General features: G+C 36.4%; 1 protein-coding gene across 1 annotated transcript; it reads right to left on the bottom strand.

Annotated features, from left to right (window-relative positions):
• Positions 1 to 8,109: 8,109 nt before the first annotated feature.
• On the bottom strand, positions 8,110 to 9,042 carry LOC100730232 (olfactory receptor 7E24-like). The gene has a single exon (XM_003461716.3). The coding sequence runs from the start codon at positions 9,028 to 9,030 to the stop codon at positions 8,110 to 8,112; it is 921 nt and encodes a 306-aa protein (XP_003461764.2). The 5' UTR covers positions 9,031 to 9,042.
• Between the last annotated feature and the right edge of the window lie 13,238 nt (positions 9,043 to 22,280).

Raw genomic sequence — 22,280 nt, forward strand, 5'->3', positions numbered from 1 at the left:
CTCCATGCAGCCAGGTGTTGTGCCCAGGCAACATCCTGGGAGTGCACGCCTCTTAGCCACCTGGATGCCAGAGCTTCTCAGCTCCACTCAACCAGGTTCTATTCCCCAGCAACACACTCCTATAGTCTGTCCATGCTAGCAGCAAGAAGATCCAACCACTGCCCAGCCCATAAACCCAGAGCAATGCAGCACAGTACATCAGAGGGACACCCGGCCAGATTCTCAGGCCACAAGGATCTGGTGCCATAGGTTGGGGTGAACCCTGGCTAGCCACAGGGATGTCAGAGGATTGAGACTCTGCCCAGCAGAACACTCCATTGCAATCTATCAGGAGGGTGTGTGACTAGTCACGAGTCCCAGTAGAAAATGACAAAATGAAAGAGAAGAGGCAGTCTCAGTCCTCAGGCCACCAAGAACAAAAAGAGGAAACACTGAAATGGGAGACATCGAAAATCACACAACTGAGCTTTCTGAAATGAGAACAGCTGAAGTAAAGAAACAACTCCATGAAGCTATAGAGGAAACCAGATCAGAAATAATCTCTCAGGTAAAAAAAAAATGACACAACAAACATTATGAAAGTAATGTTAAGTGTAACTAAAGAAGATCTAGATAAAAAAATAGAAAAACATAAGACAACGATGGGAACTTTGAATCAACTATATAAGATAGAATTACAATGCATGGAACAGATTCAAAGGGATATTCAGGAAATTAAAAATTCCATGAAAAACTGGCAAAACCATTGGAACGAAGCTGAAAGGAGATTCTCAGACTTTGCAAACAGGATGGAATTTTATGTTCATGAAGGAATAAAATCTCTTAGAAATAACAAGGAACCAGGGAACAATTCAACAGCTCAAAATGATCCAAAGAGAAATGATATAATATTGATAAATGTCAATGCAGAAGCACAGGTCAGCACAAAGGACATGAAAGGACTACTTACAGCAATAATAGCAGAACATTTCAAAACATGGAAAAGAATCTCATATCCAGATAAGTGAGGCATATAGAACACCAGTTAGCTATATCCAAAATAAATCTTCATCTACACGTAAAATAATTAGGATTTCAGAAATTCAGCACAAGAGCAGAATACTATAAGCTGCCAGAAAAAAGTAACAGATCACCTATGAAGGAAAGCTCATCAGAATCAGGGAAATCTTCTCAACACAAATGTTCAAATCAAGAAGAGCTTGGAATGAAATATTTCAAGTCCTAAAAGAAAACAGTTTTAAACCCAGAATGATGCAGAACCATCTTTGAAATTTGATAGACAAATAAGACACTTTCATGATAAAGAAAGCGAGAAGTTCGTGGTCACCAAAACAACACTACAAGAGTACTGAATGACACTCTACAAAGAGACAAAGATAACTACAATCTCAAGAACAGTAACAAAAGGAAAACACTAAGCAGTATAAAAAAATAAACAGACAAACTAGGAAACCAGCAATGGAAGATAACACTACAGTGATAGGTCATTACTCATCAGTTATATGCATCAAGGTAAATGGTCTCAGCTCACTAGTAAAAAGAAACAGATTGGCAGAGTGGATTAAGGAACAAAATCCAACAATATGCTGTGTATAAGAGACACATTCAACTCAAAACAAAATTCATAGACTAAAAATCAAATGATAGAAAATAATACTCCATGCAACAGGTACCCAGAAAAAAGCAGAGGTAACTATTTTGTTTGCAGACAATGTGAAATTCAAAGCAAGAATGATCGGAAGAGTTAAGTATGGTCACTACATACTTGCTAAGGGAAAATTCAAAGGGGAGAGATTACAAACATAAATATATATGCACCAAATATGGGAGCAACTGAATCTGTAGCGCAAATTTTAATAGATATGAAAGACCAAATAAACAGTAATATGGTTATAACAGGGGACATTAACACTCTGTTGCCACTGAGAGACAAATCAACCAAACAAAAATCAGCAAGGAAATAACAGAACTAAATCAAACTTGGGAAAAAATTATAACACTACCAACACAGAGAAGCCCAGGTTCTGATGGATTCACAAGTGATTTCTACTAGACATTTAGTGAATACTTAATTCCAACATTCCTCAAACTCTTCAATGAAACTGAAAGGGAAGCAATTCTCTCTCACTCATTCCTGGAAGCAAATATTATCCTTATACCAAAACCAGACTTCTGGAATACTTTTGACAATCAAAAAATTACGAAAAATACAGGCCAATATCCCCAGTGAACAGAGATGCAAAGATCCTCAATAAAACACTGGCAAACAGAGTGCAACAAGTCATCACAAAGATTGTACTTCATGGTCAAGTGAAATTCATCCCAGGAATGCAGGGATACAAATTAATAAACATAATACACCATGTCAACAAGGGAAAAGACAAGACTTTCATGGTCATCACAATATTTGAAGCAAAAGCTTTCAACAAATCCAACACTCATTCTTGATAAAAAAAGAAACCTACAAAAAATCGGAATACATGGTCTCTACTTCAATCTGATAAAAAACATATATGATAATACAACAGCGAACATCATACTAAATGGACAAAAACTGAAAAGTTTCAATCTAAAATTAGGAACAAGACATGGATGTCCGTTATCTCCACTTTATTCAATATAGTGCTGGAAACATCAGCCGTAGAAATTAGATAAGAAAGAGAAATAAAAGGTATAAGGATGGGAAAGGAAGAAGTTAAAATACTGTTATTTGCAGATGATATGGTACTCTACATAGTGGACTCCCAAATTCCATTGAAAGACTGCTCTATGTGATAAACAAATTGAGTAATGTAGCTAGATATAAAGCCAACAATTAAAAATTGTTAACATTACTCTACACAAACAGCAAACTCATTGAGAGAGAAATAGAAAATCAATACTCTTCACAGTAGCACCCCCCAAAATTAAATATTTAGGAATCAATCTAACAAAAGAAATAAAAGATCTATACAGTGAAAAATACATTACTCTGAAAAAGGAAATTGAAAGATATTCCCTGTTCATGGATTGAAAGAACAAACATTGTGAAAATGGCCATTCTCTGATTGTTGTTATACAGAGTTAACGCAAGCCCAATCAAAATACCACTAGCATACATCATAGATCTAAAGAATTTACTCCTAAGCTTCATCTGGAACCAGAAGAGACCAAGAATAGCAGGGGCAACAAAGCTAAGGCAGGAGACATCACAATCCCTGACTTGAAATTATATCACAAAGCTACTGTGATAAAAGCATCAGGGTGCTGAAAAAACAGACTCAAATATCAATGGAATAGATTAGAAGATCTAGAAACAACTCCTTACATACTAAGCCACCTTACCTTTGTCAAAATGCCAAACACATTCACTGGAAGAAAGATAGTCTCTTTAATAAATGGTGCTGGAAAAATTGGCTCTGTGTATACTGAACATTAAAATTGGGCACGTCTTTCCCATGCACTAAAGTAAATTTGGAATGGATCAAAGATCTAAATATTAAAATAGAAACTTAAATCTACTGAAGAAAAGAATAGATAAGACTCTTGAAAATATTGAAGAAGGCCAGGGCTTTATGAATAAAACCCTGATCACACTGGAACTATCACAGAGAATCAACATATGGGCTCTAATTTTATGAACAATCTTTTTCTTATCAAGAGAAACAAACTGCAGAGTGAAAAGACAGCACACATTGTGGGAAAATTTTTTCCAGCTGTTCTTCAGAAAAAGAATTATTATCAAGAACGTATAAAGAACTAAAAAAAAATCAGACCCTCCTAATTTAAAGACCCAATCCAAAAATGGGCATCTTATGATGAACATACACTTCTCCGATGAAGAACAAATAAGTATATGAAAAAATGTTCACTATCACTGGTTATTTGAGAGATAAAAACTAAAACAAAATTGAGATTCCATCTCCCTTCCAACAGAACATCTCTTATCAAGAAATTAACCAATAACAAATGCTGGAGAGGCTGTGGGAAAAGAGGAGTACTTTTCTACTGTTTGAGCAAGTGCAAACTGGTACAATTACTCTGGAAATCAATGTGGAGATTCCTCAAACATGAGGATTGAAGGTTCCATTTGACCCAGGTATTCCCCCTCTGGATACTTCCCCAAAGAATTATAAACATCGGGACTCTGGAGAACATGGCGGACAGACAACAGCAACTACTGAACGCTCTCTAAAGGCTCGGCTCAGAGGCCAGGAATGATGCGGACTAAGGAGATTCGAACCAGTAGAGATATGCTCTGCTGACTCAGGAACGAACTGGGCTGAGAGAATCCAACTTGGAATACAGTCCTGGCGCTAAAATAGGAACAGAAAAATCTCGGTGTGGAGGCTCGACTCCGCGCCATTGGAAACCGCGGCTTGGATTTCCCGCCGCGCGGCGGCCGGCTACCTCCACAGCGGCTCAGCAAGGAGAGACGCGACCCCCGAGCTCTGGGAACGGGCGTCTGGGAACGGTCTCGGAAACACGACGGGCAGGAAGGAAGGCTGACTGGTGGCGAGGTGAGCGAGGAACTGACTCCCTACCGCAGTCTGACTCCAGCGGAGGATTTTCTGGGCGCGGGCAGTCCTGTAAGAGCAGGGCGCGGTGGCAACTGCAGCCGCGCATTTCCCTCTCGGACGGGATTGGTGAAAGGTGCCTGGCCGGAGGGACGCTGCTCGCGGACTCCCTAGGCTGGCCTAGCCCAGATCCCAGAGCCTGACGGTGGCCCGGAGGAGCGACCGACTTCCACGTAGGCTGCCTCCTCCGCAACTCCCTGGGGCGCAGCGGTGAGCTGGAACAACTAGCTAGCGCAATTCGATCAAGCTGAAGCTGACAGGCAGGGAAGCCGGGCCTCCTGTGTAAGATTACATTTTATAAGGAACAGAAAATATGGGGAAGGGAAGCAACAAAAAAGGCTCCTCGACCCCCAATCCTGAGAATCAGGCAATAGTGGACACTGTACCAATATACATTAAGCGCCATTTAGAGAGCCTCATAGACCAATTCAGGAATGAAGTTATCAATGACCTGAAGCTAGAAGTATGCAGAATAGTTAGAGAAATGCTAAGCACCACCCAGGAAAAAGCAGATGGTGGAGTGGAAGAACAGAAAAAGAGGGGAGAATTGCTTGATGGAGAAAACAGAGAAAGCATTGAGTATGTGAAGCAGGTGCAAAGGGACTATCAAGAAATCAAGAAGTATACCCAAGACTGGCATAACAGCTTGAAAGAAACTAAGGACAGACTATCTGAATTGGAGGGCAGACTTGAAACATGGGAGAATGAAATGAAAAACTTCTTAAAAATAACAAAGAAACACACAGCAATAATACAAAGACAAGAAGATGATAAGAGGAGCCATAACTTAAGGATTAAGAACATAAAAGAAGAAGTAGGGACACAAACAAGTGAACTACAAAAGCTACTCACAGAAATAATCCAGGAGAATTTTCCTAATTTAGCAAAAGGTAAAGATACTCAAATGTATGAGGCATACAGGACCCCAGCTACCTACAACCCTAACAGAGAAACACCCAGGCATATAATAATAAAAATTCCAGAAATTCAATACAAGAACAGAATATTAAAAGCTGTAAGAGACAAGAAACAGATCACTTACAAGGGAAGACCCATCAAAATTACAGCAGATTTCTCTTCACAAACCATCAAATCATGAAGAGCATGGGGAGAAATAATTCAAGCTTTGAAAGATAATAATCTACAGCCAAGATTGAGATATCCTGCACAACTGTCCCTGGAAATTGATGGAAAAACGAGGTGCTTCCAAGATAAAGAGGAACTGGGGGAATTTGCAACCACCAATTCAACCCTACAGAAAGTATTGCAGGATATTCTAAAAAAAGAAAAATACAAAGAACCCAGAAATAGGGGCGGGGAGGCCACAATGAATAGAGCAGAGACCAAAACGAAGAAGACAAACTGACAGCTACTGACAGAAAAAGAGCTCAACAGAAATGAGACAGAGAAGATTGGATGATAGGAACAGCTTTTTTTGGAGAAAATGACATCTTAATAGGTAATGCTGATTTAGTACCATCTTGTTTTGAAGTCTCATCTAGCTTTTGTTCTTCTGTCTCCAATGGTCTAAACAGGTTGTATCTTATTGGATTTTACTATGTACGATAGTATAAGAAAAAACCTTTTAAAGACAAGGAGATTATACAGAGACCATTGTTCATTTTCTGTTAGTCGATTCTAAATACTCTATAATGCTGTTATTCTCTTAAATGGATTTACATTGTTTTGATATACTTAATGCTACAGTATATGAAGTTGTACTCAAGGACTTCAGGGAGGGAGTCAATATGGTAACTATTTTTGGGTCAGGATTAGCTGGTGGTGAAACACTATTCTGCTTAAATGGTTATGTTTTGATCTGCCCTGTTTCGCTGTTATGCCCTCTTTTTTTCTCAATCTCCACTCCATTATTTACTTTTTTATTTTTACCCATTGAATTACAGGGAAAAATATAGCAGGATATAATATAGTAACCCACTTTGACTTTCTATTATCTCGATTTGAGGCCCTGTATTACTCTCACCATCTTGTTTTTGACTGAGGTTCCTATATTCTGTTTTGCTGGATAGTATCAGGTTCGAAAGTTTAGGCATCAGCTGAGAAGATAATGAGATTCATTATAACGCCCATTCTCGTTGACTTTTATCTACTTTTGAAGACCTACAATGTCTCCAATGTTTTGGTTTTGTCGGTTTTATTCTTTACGGTTTTGTTCAATTGTATTACAACTAATGATATAGGCAATTCTATTAGAGATAGCGGGAGGCATTATGGTAACCATTGTTGATCACCTTGTATTATGTTTTTATATTATCTATTATGTCCACCCTTTTGACTTGACCGATTCTGTTCTGTTATGTCACATTTGGTTTTACTCTCTTCCAAAAAAGCAACAAGAACCGTGGGAGCAATGTAATCCAAAATGTGTAATACTCATTGTACAAAAGAGAGGAAAAGAAAGTGCTCTAAACTATATAACTGCATGTATATTTAAAAGTATAAGATAGAAAATGATATCACAGAGTTTTATTGGATCATTGAACAGAACTGTTTGCAGTATCATTGGTGGAATGTCCACTCTACAAGCTTTAATTTTGTGACTTGAACAATTATTTCTAAGATGGCAATATGTAATCCATTAACTAGTGATTTCCTACTGCGCATTTTTTTCTTCTGTAAATCTGTATAACTTGTACCCCTTCACTGTTTTTTTTCTTTCTTTTCTTTTCTCCTTAAATAAAAATTAAAAAAAAAAAAGAATTATAAACATCACACCAGAGTGAAATAAGTTCATCCATGTTTATATCAGCACAATTAATAATAGCCAGATCTTGGACACAAAATAAATGCCCGTCATAAAAAAATTGAAAAGACAAGATGCAGTATTGTTATACAATGGAGTACTACTCTATCATAAAAAGGATAAACTTTAGAGTTTTATACATAAATGGATGCAACTAGGGACAACATTCAAAAGACAAAAATCAGATAGCATCATATTGTCTCCCTAGTATGAGAAGCTCTAAGAAATAGATAGATAAGCTATATATGTATATATATGATAATTAAGATAGTTATATTACTAATTTCTGTCATTGAAAATAGAAATTTCTGCTAATATTCTTTGAAAAAGTAAATGCAGTATCTTGTATTCTGAGTAACTAGCTTAAAGACAAACATCAAAATTATATTAACCATTATTACCCTCTAATTATCATGTTTTGAAATTTTGTTTTACTTTTTTCACTTTAAAATAAAAACTTCTCAGCATTTTATCTGTCAATGTAGTTAGATACACAAAACTAAATACATCATTTTTATAATTTGCAAGCACACATTGGTTATCATTTTTGTGCAAACAATACTCTTTATCCACTTTTAAAATTTTCCCACTTCCAAAATGAAATTTTGCATCCACATGAATTCCGTCTTCACCAATTAGCTGTTCTTCTAATATGAAACATATTAAAGAATCAAAGTTCTGAAATAAAATAACCAAGAAAACCTAATGTATTTAAAAATGCTAGTTGCGGTGTTTGATTTCAAAATACTTTTAAACCTACATTCCAAGTGGATCGCAAACATCTTGTGATTACACTCTCAAGCTGAGAATCCTTTTCAGGGTGCTACTGATATCGCTGTTTCTCAGGCTGTAGATGAAGGGATTCAGCATAGGGGTGACCACAGTGTACATCACGGAGGCCACCATGTCCTTGATGGAAGAAGAGGACACATCTGAGCCAAAGTACACCGCCATACCCGTTCCATAAAATAAGCAAAGGGCGGACAGATGAGAACTGCAGGTAGAAAAGGCTTTACACTTTCCCTTGGATGATGGTATTTTTAGAACAGAGGAAACAATTTTATAGTAAGAGAAAAAGATCCCTAAGACGGGAAAAAAGCCAAAGATAACACCAACAGTATATGTGACCACGGTGTTCAATAAAGGATCACATGAAAGGCTGAGCAGTTGAGAAGGGTCACAGAAGAAATTAGCAATTTCCATATGCCTGAAGCAGGTAGACAGTAAAACAGCCAAATTATGCAGTTGAGAATCCACAAGGCTAAGAAAGACAGATGCCAAAAGTAGTAAGGCACAGCGATGTGCACTCACAGTGACAGCATAATGCAGGGGGTGGCAGATGGCCACAAAGCGGTCATAGGCCATCACAGTCAAGAGCATGTCATCCATACCGACAAAAAGGCCAAACAGAGACATCTGTGTAAGACAGCCCACGTAGGAGATGACTCTTCTGTGAGTTAGGATGTCCACAATCATCTTAGGGACCGTGGTGGAGGTGAAACAGATGTCATTAAAGGACAGGCTGGAGAGGAAAAAGTACATGGGGGTGTGGAGGTGAGGGTCAGATCTGACGACCAGGATAAGCAGTAGGTTCCCCAGCACAGTGACCAGGTACATGGACAGGAACAGGCCAAAGAGGACTAACTGCAGATCTGGGTCATCCGAGAAGCCCATGAGATGGAATTCTGAGACACGTGTCAGATTATACATTCTGATAATGCTTGAACACCTGTTCAGAAAGAAAATCCATTAGAAAAATTAAATCACACAAATTCTGCATATGTTATATATACAAATATCTCCAATGAAATTATGCCTATATGAAGGCTGAAACCTTCAGCAATCGTTTCTATTGTGACAACCTTGACTGTCATAACATCTTTCATTACTGGGTTCCTTGTTTACCACTGTCTTCCATACAGTCTCAATTTAGAGATGCTCTACAGCACAACGTTATGAGACCAAGACCAGTAGGCTTCAGAAATCTCTGAGACCAGTAATTTCTTGAAAAATAATTGAAAGAATGTTAACCCATCCCTATTTAACAAATATGACTCTATTGAAAAAAACACAATGCATTCAATTGTAAGTTATTTTAATCTCAGAAAATACAATGCCTCTTATCTTCAGGTGTTGAAAAGATTACAAATACTAGGACTGCACTCTCTGAAAATAAAATACAGTAAATTTGGTCATTGTTAGAACACACTGTATTCAGGTAGTTACCTGACATAAATTTTTATCTTTCTTAGATTTTCTGATTTCTGTGATGCACTGAGATAATTTCTCTCTCACTCTTTGTGTATGCACAGTTTATTTAACATGTATCTCTTCTTGTTGTCTCTAATGTTCTTTTATCTGTGTTAATGAGGTTAAAATAGGTGCACATAATTTTAGGTCAGTATGACCACAAATACAGCATTAACCACACTCTACTTTCCAGAGATTAAACAACAATGATGAAAATCATATTTGATGATTTAGTTTTTCATAGCATTTTGCTATAATACAATACCAAGAAGATATTTGCTTATTTAACATCTTTCTGTTCTGTTTACTGATTCAGTATTCAACAGTGTTGTGGTAATGTGCTTTATTATTTTGGTTGACATAAAAAATGCTATGTGCAATGGGAAACATGAAATACAAAGAAAATCTGGCTAAGTTCCATGTTTCTTAATTCTAACTGACAGATTTAAATAGGAATCCTTCCAGAAATAAGTCTTGCATTTCTCTTCTTTCAGATATGTGAAGGAACCTTGGATTCACTTTTTTGTGGGAAAACACACAAAAGAATAGTACATTAAACAATGTAAGCATATTTCAAAACTCATCTGCAATCATCAAGGTATATAAAGCAGGGTAAGCACATCTGTAAATAATGTAATCCCCCTCCTGGAATAACAGAAAAGTATTTACCTTACATGGTTGAAGTAAAAAATTGTTTTCAAAATAATTCAGGTTTCATTACTCTTGCATGTAGTATATTCATCCAGGTAAATTTTTAAACATCCACATACTTCAGCCTCAGACCGTGAAATTTAATCTGAAATCTACATTTCAGGTACTTGTGTTATTCTCTTACACTAGAGTTGAGAATCAATGTCTTAAATATATTTTAGTAATTAGAAATATCCCATTAATATCTCTACAAGTGCATACATGTTTATATCTATTTGTTAGCATTTACATCAACTCCAATGATTTTCAGTTCTAAACAGTCACCTAAGAAATTTGGATTCTTTCTATCTTTCCATGATTTCATTTTCTTGCACTCCTGTACTCATAGGCATCTAGTCCTATTAATTTTATGGACAGGATTTTCTCTTTCAGTATTTCTGGGTTGTCACTGATTTATGAACACTGAGTAGTGTTTTAAAAGCTCCCCCCCTAAATAGTACCTGAAACTCACCTAGCTTGTTTAGGAAAAGAAATCATTGTGCCTAAAAGAGCATAGATTTCATGAAGTTATTTTATCTCTCCTTCAGCTATTGCCACCTTGATCAGAGAGGTAATAAGATATCATTTAACTTGCAAATTTATTGTTAACATAATGTTTTGAAACTCTTTGTGCCTTTCTTCTTGTCATTCACATGCAAATTTGTATACACTGTATTTGTGAGTGATACTTCTCTGATTTCTAAAAATTATGTATATAAAATTTCAGATTATTTGCTAAAAACAGTGAGTGAGGCAGTATAATTTATAACCTTATGTTCTTGAGATATTCATTCAAAGTATCCCTGAAGTTGGTCTGGTAGTTTTTTCTATATGACAACACACAGAAAGTTGCATCTTCATCATACGAGAATAACATTTGCATTTTGCTCCAGTGGTGGATCCTGTACCAAGAAATGAGACAGGGGAAATGAACATGTTAGCCCGGAATCATTTTTCTGCTAAAATTGTCAAATTGTTTGTCAGTCTCTCTTCCTCTCTTTGGCCATAAGGCCAGAGGAAAACAAGGACAATAACATTATCTCCACATGTGGTAACTAAACGGAGTTTGGAACTTTAATATTTATCAGCTTTTGTTTCATTACAAACTAATTACATGAGTAAGCAAGCTGGAAAATTACTGATAAATAGAATGAACTATCCAAAAAATAAGAGACTTGAAAAATATGATGTTTTTTTATGCATCTCAAGCACAAGCATGTATTCACCTGCTCCTGTCTCTTTCCACCTTTGCAAAAAATGAATACTCCATTATGTTTTCATATTTTTATACAGATAAATTAAATGGTCTATAAGGCTCATATGTCAAAAATACTTAGTGCAGAAATAATTAAAAATGCACCAACAGATTCTGCCAAATACAGTAAAATATTTACTTATCACAACAGAGAAAGTTTTTAGAAGAGGTTCTGAGTCTAAATTGCTAGTGCAATAGAGTTTCATACTTAAATCTCAAATTTTATAAAGAGAAGTGAAATCCTGACCTGCCTTAACCTCACTTAAGGCTGTGTGGAATTAGTAGAAACAGAGGGAGGATATGGCAAGCTACAAAGCTGTCCTTCAGTGGTGGCAGGAGAGAAACTGCATGAGATGATGGCTTTTCCTTGGTGGCTGCACCAGATGCTGGTCATGACTCTGCTCTTTGAGCTTTCACAAGCCTCAACAAGAAAGACATGGTGAATAGCAGTTCCCTTCTAGAGTAACACAGAAGTCAAAGGATATGAATGACAATCTGCCAGTGGCATTCTTGTACAATTCCATGTCTGTTTAGGACAGCCCAATTCCCATGCATCATTTTTTTCCACCTTAGAACCTACTGCAGTTTCCATTAAAATGACAAGATTTCCATTTTCTATAAGTAATGATAATGTGGGTACTTACAATTACAGGAAGAAACAACACATGAAATAAAACAAATGACATAAAACAGATTGCTCAGAGCCCAGAATACACAATGCTCTCAAAACCAGTTCATAATGCTATCATTAACATATCTTCAACCTTATCATCACCTTGGTAAAACTTTTAGAGTTAAGAAGCATTGTAGAAAGATATATTTTTTTGCTATGTGTGAAACAACAGTGGAAAGTAAAAACAGGGTTTGGGAAAATCAAGTTTGAAGTAGTAACTCTGCTTTCCCTACTACAAGTACCACCATAAAAGTCCAATTCATTATAACAGATGTTTTTCATATTTATTCCTCTGTATCTGACTACCTAAACTGACATAGTTGGCTGGGGCAGTAGCTCAGTGGTACAGTGCCTGCTTGGCAAGTGTGAGGTCCTGAGGTCAATTCCTGGTACCAAAAAATTTTTTAAATCTGGAATGATTGTCCTTATGATGAAGGAATCATACATTTCAAAAATGCTTCCCATATCACTAATATCACTATGTACTTACTGGTTGATGCTGTTTCTGTGCTAGGTCACAGCCAAGGAAATCACGTCCAAAGATCCTCCTATGACTGCTGCCCAGTGAAATTTCAGAGTCTGTCCTCAGAATTTAAATTAATACAAAGTCAGATAGGTGCTTCCCAATGCAGACAACCACGGAGCTTGTGACAAAGTGTGGAACTCCCTGGATAGGAATCATCAAAGTGAGGACATGGACACCAACTGATTATTGACTACTCCATGACCTTAGAGACTCAATACCTGGAGCTCATAATTAGCCAAATTGGTCCATGCCATGCCCATCTCTAAGGACTTTCCAAAGAGAATGGAGGAAGGAGACAAAAGACAATAAGTGTCCATGAGAGTTTTGGGGTTTTTCTTCTAATCAGGTGAAGTAGCACTCATTAATCACTTCTGTTACTTTATGAACAATTTTTAAATGGCCATCTGCCTATATGTTTTCCATAGAGTAAAACACACTAGCAAACAATGCACAATATTAACCATATTATGTATATTTTTAATGACTTCAATTACATTCACATTGTTTTTTTTATTTAAGAGGAAAAAGAGAAAAACACAAAACAAAACAAAGCGGTGTAAGGGTACACGTAATACAGAACTACAAAAAAAAAATAACAGTAAGAAATCACCTGTTAGTAGATTACATATTATCATCTTGAAAATAGTTGCTCAAATCACAGTATCAAAGAATATAAGGTGGACATTCAAACAGGGAGACTGCCAACAGCTGTGTTCAATGATCCAAAAACATTGATATAGTCAGCTATTTAACACCCCTAAACACACTTGTTGTTATATCCGTTAGAGCTCTTTTTCTTTTTTTTTTCTTTTTTTTCCCTTTCTTTTTTACAACAAAATTTACACATTTTGGATTTTATTACTCCTTAGTGCTTATTAGTTTTTTTTGGGGGGGGGGAGAGAATACAGTCAAATATGGCAAAACAAAGCTGTCAGTCAAAACCAAGGATAGACATAGCACATGGTGTAGAACAGAGTACAAGGTTATCAACAATGGTTATCAACGTTGTCTTTTGTTTCCTTAAAAAGAATTGTCTATCTCATTAGATATTATAAAGTTGGACAAAACAGTAGAGAACAAGACCAATAAAACTTAGGCATTGTAAACATTACAGGACTTCCAAAGAAGACAATAGTCAAACCAGAATGGGTATCTTAGTGAATCTTATTGCCTTCAAAGTAGTTGCCTATGTCTTCAAACTTGATACTATCATATAGAATGGAACAGAGTCTAATCAGTCGAAACAAGATCGTGGGAGTACTACAGGACTTCAAAACAAGTTAGTAGGAAATCAAAAAGAGTTACTATTTATATATCGTAAATTTTTAAATTTTTTCTTTAATTAAGAAAAACATAAGAAATGACTAAATAATTTTTTTAAAAGGATAAGGGGGAGATTGAGATAAAACAGGACATAACAATATAACAATAGAGGTCAAAGCATGACTGTTTCAGCAACCTAGTACTTTACCACCATATAACCCGACTTAATAGTAGTTACCATAGTGTCTGTCTTTTTCCTTGAAATATTTGGATAAAACTTCATATACTCTAGCTTCAAATATTTCCATATCAAGAAGCCCAGAATAAAGCCTTTCTAATTAATGAGTGAAAACTTTGTAAGGCTTCAAGGCCACCTAGTGGGGAATCATGATTACCACATATTTTTATATATTTTAATCATTACTTACATTAGGGAAAACTAGTCGGTATTCACACATGCGAGATTGATTTATTTCACTTATGAGTATGGTCTCAAGCTGCGCCCATTTATTGATAAATATCTCAATGTGATCCTTCTTTATAGCTGAGTAATACTCCATTGTATAGAAATACCACAACTTTTTTATCCATTCCTCAGTTGATCGACACTTGGGTTGTTTCCAAGATCTGGCGATTGCAAATTGTGCTGCTATAAACATAGGTGCACATATATCACTGTGGTATGATGCTTTCAGTTCTTCTGGGAATATGCCTAGAAGTGGAATAGCTGGAAAAAATGGGACTTCCAGTCCCAACTTTTTGAGAAATCTCCAGACAGATCTCCACAAAGGCTGTACCAGTCTACATTCCCACCAACAGTGCAGGAGAGTTCCTTTTTCCCCACAGCCTCTCCAGCATTTGTTGTTGTTGGTTTTCTTGATCCTGGCCATTCTTTCAGGAGTGAGATGGTATCTCAGTGTGGTTTTAATTTGCATTTCTCTAATGACCAATGATGATGAAAATTTTTTCATGTATTTATTTGCCATTTGCATTTCTTCATCAGAGAATTGCGTATTCATCTCAGATGCCCATTTTTGGATTGGATCTTTGAATTTTGGAGGTCTGAGTTTTTTTAATTCTTTATATGTTTTAGACAAGAGTCCCTTGTCTGAGAGAGAGTTCACTAAAATCTTTTCCCAGTTTGTGGGTTTTCTTTTCACTATGCTGCAGATTTCTTTTGACATGCAGAAACTTTTTAATAAGAAGTGGTCCCAGTTATTGATTCTGGGAAGTATTTCCCGTGCGGTTTGAGTCCTGTTCATAAATTCTTTACCTACTCCTATGTCTCCAAGGTTTCTACCTAATTTTTCTTCCAATCTATTTAGTGTTTCTGTTTTAATATTCAGATCTTTGACCCATTTAGATTTTAATTTAGTACATGGTGATAGACATGGGTCTAGCTTTAGTTTTTGGCAAATGGAGAGCCAGTTTTTCCAGCACCATTTATTAAAGAGACTGTCGTTCTTCCAGTGTGCTTGGCTCCTTTATCACAGATCAGGTGGTTGAGTGTGTTCGTAGTTGTGGTTGTATCTTCTAATCTATTCCACTGATCTTCAGCTCTGTTTTGATTCCAATACCATGTTGATTTTACTACTGTTGCTTTGTAGTATAACTTCAAGTCAGGGATTGTGATGCCTCCTGCTTTGTCTTTGCTGCTTAGAATTGCCTTTGCGATTCTAGGTCTCTTCTGGTTCCAGATGAAATTTAGGAGTGATTTCTCTAGATCTATAAGGTATGTTGATGGTATTTCTATTGGGATTGCATTGAATCTGTATAACAGTTTTGGGAGAATGGCCATTTTCACAATGTTTGTTCTTCCTATCCATGAGCAAGGGATGTCTTTCCATTTTCTGAGATCATCTTCAATTTCCTTTTTCAGTGTATTATAATTTTCACTGTATAAGTCTTTCACTTCTTTCGTAAGAGTAATTCCTAAATATTTCATTTTTTTGCTTGCTAATGTGAATAGTCCAGTTTCTCTTATTTCCCTCTCTGTAATTTTGTTGTTCGTGTATAGGAATGCTATTGATTTCTGAGTATTGATTTTGTATCCAGCCACATTACTGAATTTATTTATTGTATCTAAGAGTATTTCAATGGAGTTTAGGGGGTCTTCTATGTAGAGTATCATGTCATCTGCAAACAATGATAATTTAACTTCTTCTTTTCCTATCTTTACCCCTTTTATTTCTCTTTCTTGCCTAATTGCTCTGGCTAGTACTTCCAGTACTATATTAAATAGGAGTGGTGATAAAGGACATCCTTGTCTTGTACCCGATTTTAAAGTAAAGGCTTTCAATTTTTGGCCATTTAGTATGATGCTGGCTGTTGGTTTGTCATAAATGGCCTTTATTATATTGAGGTAAAGACCATCTATTCCAATTTTCTGTAAAGTTCTTATCATGAATAAATGTTGGACCTTATCGAAGGCTTTTTCTGCATCTATAGAAATGATCATGTGATTCTTATTTTTGGCTTTATTGATATGGTGGATTACACTTATTGATTTGTGTATGTTGAACCATCCTTGCATTCCTGGGATGAATCCCACCTGGTCATGGTGTATAATCTTCTTGATGATTTGCTGGATCCTATTTGCCAATATTTTATTGAGGATTTTTGCATCTGTGTTCATTAGGGAGATCGGTCTATAGTTCTCTTTTTTAGTTGGGTCTTTCTCAGGTTTTGGTACTAGAGTAATATTTGCTTCCAGGAATGACTTAGGAAGGATTGCTTCCCTTTCAATTTCATTGAATAGTTTGAGGAGTGTCGGCATTAGGTCTTCTTTATATTTCTTGTAGAATTCTGCAGTGAATCCATCTGGGCCTGGGCTCTTCTTGGTGGGTTATGACTTAATTACATTTTCAATTTCAGTAACAGAGATTGGGTTATTCAACAGTTTTACATCCTCTTGATCTAGCTTTGGCACTTCATATGCTTCTAAGAATCTGTCTATTTCTTCTGTGTTATCAAACTTTTGAGACTAGAGTTTTTCGAAATAGGTGTTGATGATCTTCTGTATTTCTATTGGGTCTGTAGTGATTTCTCCTTTTTCATTTCTTATTGCATGAATTTGAGCTTTTTCTTCCCTTTTTAAAACAAGGTTGGCTAGGGGCTTATCGATTTTATTTATTCTTTCAAAGAACCAACTCTTTGATTTGTTGATTCTTTGGATTGTTTTCTTAGTCTCTATTGCATTGATTTCTGCTCTGATTTTTATAATTTCCTCTCTTCTTTTGGCTTTGGGCTTGACTTGCTCTTGTTTTTCTCGCTGCTTGAGGTGTAGCATCAACTTATTTATTTGTATTCGTTCTGTTTTCCTGATGTGGGAATTCAGTGCAATAAATTTTCCTCTGAGGACGGCTTTCATTGCATCCCACAAATTCCGGTAAGTTGTATCTGCATTTTCGTTTTCTTTTAGGTATTGTTTAATTTCTTCTTTAATTTCTTCTGTGACCCACTGATTACTCAAGAGTGTGTTATTCAGTTTCCATGTGTTTGCAGGATTTTTGCAGTATCTTTTATCATTAATTTCTAATTTCAGAGCGCTATGATCTGATAATATGCAAGCGATGATTTCAACTCTTTTGCATTTGCTTAAATATGTTCTGTGAGTTAATGTATGGTCTATTTTAGAAAATGATCCATGTACTGCTGAGAAGAATGTGTATTCTGATGTTGTTGGGTGGAACATTCTGTATATGTCTATCAAACCCATTTGTTCACAGGTGTGATTCAGTTCTGTTATTTCTTTGCTCATTTACTGTCTGGTTGATCTGTCCCTTGGTGTCAGTGGTGTATTAAGGTCTCCTGTTACAATTGTGTTACTGATAATTTGAGTTTTCATTTCTGTTATTAATTGCTTTATACAACTGGGTGCTCTGGAGTTTGGTGCGTATATATTTAAGATAGTTATCTCTTCCTCTTGGAGTTTTCCCCTTACGAGTATGTAGTGACCTTCTTTGTCCTTTATGGTCATTGTTGGTTTAAAGTTCACGTTGTCTGCAAACAGAATGGCTACTTCTGCCTTGTTTTGGATTCCTGCTGCATGAAGAATTGTTTTCCATCCTTTGACTTTCAGTCTGTGAGTATCCTTCTGGGTTAGATGGGTTTCCTGTAAACAGCATATGGTTGGATTTTGTTTCTTGATCCATTCTGCTAGTCTGTTTCTTTTGATTGGTGCATTGAGACCATTTACATTAATGGTTATTACTGTTAAATGCTGGTTAATTGTAAGAATGTTATCTCTCTGCTGTTGCATCTTTATCTTTCTGTTCTGTTTAGTTATTTGCTTTGCTTAGTGGTTTTTTCCTTTGTGTATCTAAACTGTCTTTCAATATTTTTTGCAGGGTTGGTTTGGTGATCATGAAGTTCTTCAGCTGTTGTTTGTCATGGAAGTATCGTATTTCATCATCTATTTTGAATGATAGTTTTGCAGGATATATCAGTCTTGGTTGGAAATCATTTTGCTTTAGGATGTGGAATACTTCACTCCATGCTCTTCTTGACTTTATTGTTTGTGCTGAGAAGTCTGCTGTGATTCTGATAGGTTTTCCTTTATAAGTGATCTGTCTTTTCTCTCTGACAGCTTTTAATAATCTATTCTTGTGTTGGATTTCTTGGATGGTGATTATTATATGCCTGGGTGTTGTTTTATTTTGGTTATGACTATTTGGAGTTCTATATGCTTCACTGATCCTGATGTCAGTTTCTGACCACATGCTTGGGAAATTTTTAGCTATTACTTCTCTAAATATCCTCCTGACATCCTTCATGTTGTCTCCCTGTCTTTCATTAATCCCTATCATTCTTATGTTATTCTTCTTTGCATCATCTTGCAGTTGTTGAATTGTTGTTTCCTGATTGCTTGTTATTTTCAAAAGATATTTCCTTTCCTGTTCACTAGCTGCAATCCTGTCTTCAAGGTCTGAAATTCTGTCTTCACTTTCATTAAGGCGATTTTTACAACTTTCAGTGGAGTTTTTTATTTCCTGTATATCTCTGTGCATCTGTATTATGTATTCTTTTGTTTCTTATATTGCTCGTCTAGGGATTCTATCTTTTTGTTTAGTTCCTCCAATTTTTTAGCTGTGTTTTCTTTAGATATATTTAGAATCTCTTTCATTTCTTTTATCATTTCTTCTTTTATCTGGGAGATTATTTCGAGTTTGAATTTCTTTAAAGCTTCCTGGAGTTGATTGTCAATTTCAGTAGCTATTGTGTCCGATATATGAGGTGGATGGGAAATATTTTCTTTTTTTTTATTTAAAGAAAATGAAACGAAAAAAAATACATGGAGATAAAAAAAAGGGTAGAAATAATACAAAATTACAGACAAACAAAAGGTAAGAAATTGCCAGTTGATAAGTTACAAATTGTCATCTTCGAAATAGCTGTTCAGGTTATAGAATTAAAGTATTTAGAATGACATTCAAAAAAGTGACCCTACAAACCATTCTGTTCTATGATCGAACAAAAGCTCCATAATATGGTTATCAGTCCCACATATTTGTTTTACATCTCAAAGAGGGTAAGGTTAACCGTATCAAAACAGAACAGAACATTTAAAAAAAATAAAAAACAATTTAAAGAAATACAGATTTCAAAGCAAGTCCACTGGAGATCTTCCTTATCTAACTGTCTCTAGCTTCTTACAAATAGTTGTCCCTAACTTCACCCACTTTATATACTTATTGCATATTATAGAACTAATCAAATCCTTACAGGATGATGAAGTCTTTTTAGGTCCTCAAGTTCCAAATTAGGGAAGACAATAGCAACTACCATCGCATCTCTCATTCTCTTTGTGATAGCCGTCCCCATCTCTGCATATGCTAAAGTTGAACTGAAGAAACCAGTCCAATGTCATTCTAATCAGCAAACAATAGATGGCTAGAATTTATATTATAATGCTACAAAATAAGCCTCGGATTTTTCAGGTCTCTTCCTCAGAGTATTTGTTCCTATCTTCTCTGTATTATAGGGAAAACCAAGTCATAACAAGACAGCAAAACAATTTCCTAGAAAAACATGCAATGGATAAGACATATAAAACTATAATATAAATGATCTTCCGTAGCTACTATGTTTTCTCTTGTTATTTTCAATAGATTTGTCGACAACACTGGCTTATTATAGTTAAACATACTATCACCTATTTTTATAAAAACTTAACTTTGACTGCATTGTAGTATTTGAGAGCTGTTACTGATTCATACCAGTATGGATATCCTTTACATCTTGTCATGCTCAGAGTAGTTTCCTCTACTTTTAGGGTTGATTCTAACACGCATACCAATTTCAAATAGGATCAGTCAAGGCCAACCAATATTCTTATGATTCAGATACAGTTAAGATCAGTCATAGTAAGACAATGTAAGTAATACAGGATTTCAGCCTAAGTCAATAGGAAAGTAAGGATAGTTACCACGGTATAACCTGCTATTTTTGGTTCTACAGGTCTGTGTCCTCTAATCTGACATGAGTGGACAAACCAGAACAAATTTAATTCAATCTAAATATGGCACTAGGACTACTGTGTCTTTTAAATCGTTATACACCATTAGCAATGACCTCTGCTTTTTTTAAAAATATAGTTTCAGAGCTGTCTCTACTAAAGACTAGCTTACCGTCTCTGCCTCATGTCTGCTACTCCACTTTTCTGCTATAATTTGTCCACCTTATTCCCTCATTCCATGGTCTGCCCCGTTCACTGAGGCCTCTCTGCCACTGTAGCTGTAATCCTGATATCTCTTCCTCTCTTTCTCTGTAATGTCCTTCAGCGCTCTCTGTAGGGTTGGATTGGTGGCCACGAACTCCCACAGTTCCTCCTTGTCTTGAAAGTATCTTATTTCTTCATTAATTTTTAGAGAGAGTTTTGACGGATATATGAACTTCGGTTGCATATTTTTTTCCTTCAGGACTTGGAATATTTCTCCCCACTCCCTTCTTGACTTAAGAGTTTGTGTTGATAAGTCTGCTGTTATTTTGATAGATTTCCCGTTATAGGTAACCTGCATCTTTTCTCTGGCTGCTTTTAATATTCTGTTTTTTTGGTGGATTTCTGGGATCTCGATTATTATATGTCTAGGCGTAGATCTGTTTTGGTTGTAGGTAGCTGGCGTTCTGTATGCTTCTTTTATCTGGATATCATTTCTTTTTGCTATACGTGGGAAATTTTGCTTTAATATCTCTGTGAATATTTTTTGTATTTCATTTTTGGATGTTCCTGCTTCCTCACTCACATTCTTTATTCTTAGGTTATGTATCTTTTTGTCATCTTCCAGTTTTAGAATTGCTTCTTTCTGGTTCCTTGTTATTTTTAAGAGGCTTTTTCTTTCACGTTCATAAGCCCTAAATCTCTCTTCAAGTTTCAGAAGGCTGTCTTTAGTTTCTGTCAAGGCATTTTGCCAATATTCAATGGAGTTTTTAGTTTCCTGATATTCTCTTTGGATCTGTTTCATGTATTCTAAGTTATGCTTAAATTCTTCTTCAGATGCTTCTCTTTCTTTTCTGATTTCCTCAGTTCTTCCATCTGTGTTCTCTTGGGCGGGGCTTGTCATTTCTTTAATTAATCTCTTTATATCTTGCCTCACTTGGATCATGAGTACATCTTTAAATTCCTCTATGAGATCATGTAGGTACTTTTTAATTTCGGCTGATGCTGTGTCGAGTAGAGGATGGTTACTGTGTTTGTTCTCTTCAGTGTTTAGTTCTCTTGGGTTTAATTTCTCCTGTTGAACAGCTGGAGATTTTTTTTTATTTTTATCTCTTGTCATGTTTCTGGTTTCTTTCAGACTGTCCTGGAGTTCTCTGGCCCTCTCCGAATTGCTTAGGGCCTTTCAGAAGCGTGCTGGCTTGAGTTTTTGCTGTCCTCCCCAATTTGCTGTTATCTGGGGTAGGCTGGGATGTAGGGGCGGTACAGTCTAGTCTCTAGCCTCTGTGTCAGTTAGTTCATAAATTAGGCTGTACTTTCTGGTTGTCACTGAGTTGTGACTATTTTGTATCTGCTTATTGGGCCCCAAGCAGAGGCTTGGTTTAGCCCCAGTAGCTCCTGCCAGTTCTCTTTGAATCAGAAGCAGCTGAGTAATGGCACAGGATTCTGCCCAGGTCCCAGCCGTTCTCTTCCAAACCTCTCTGTGATAGGAGCACCAGAAAAGCAGATCTGCCCAAAACCAAGATGGCTCCCACTAAGTTCTCTGTGTGGAGCTGAAGCCAGCAAGTAATCAGGCTCTGCCAGGACTCAAGATGTCTTCCACCAGCCCTCCCTACAGGGGGACCTGGTGATGTCACCAAGCTGCGGT

The sequence above is a fragment of the Cavia porcellus genome, unplaced genomic scaffold, assembly GCF_034190915.1.
Source record: "Cavia porcellus strain 051 isolate PalLab524CR breed Dunkin Hartley unplaced genomic scaffold, mCavPor4.1 scaffold_17, whole genome shotgun sequence".
Lineage (NCBI taxonomy): Eukaryota > Metazoa > Chordata > Mammalia > Rodentia > Caviidae > Cavia > Cavia porcellus.

What these genes read in the sequence shown, in the direction of transcription:
- LOC100730232 (XM_003461716.3), bottom strand. Translation starts at nt 9,030, where the DNA reads ATGTATAATCTGACACGTGTCTCAGAATTCCATCTCATGGGCTTCTCG.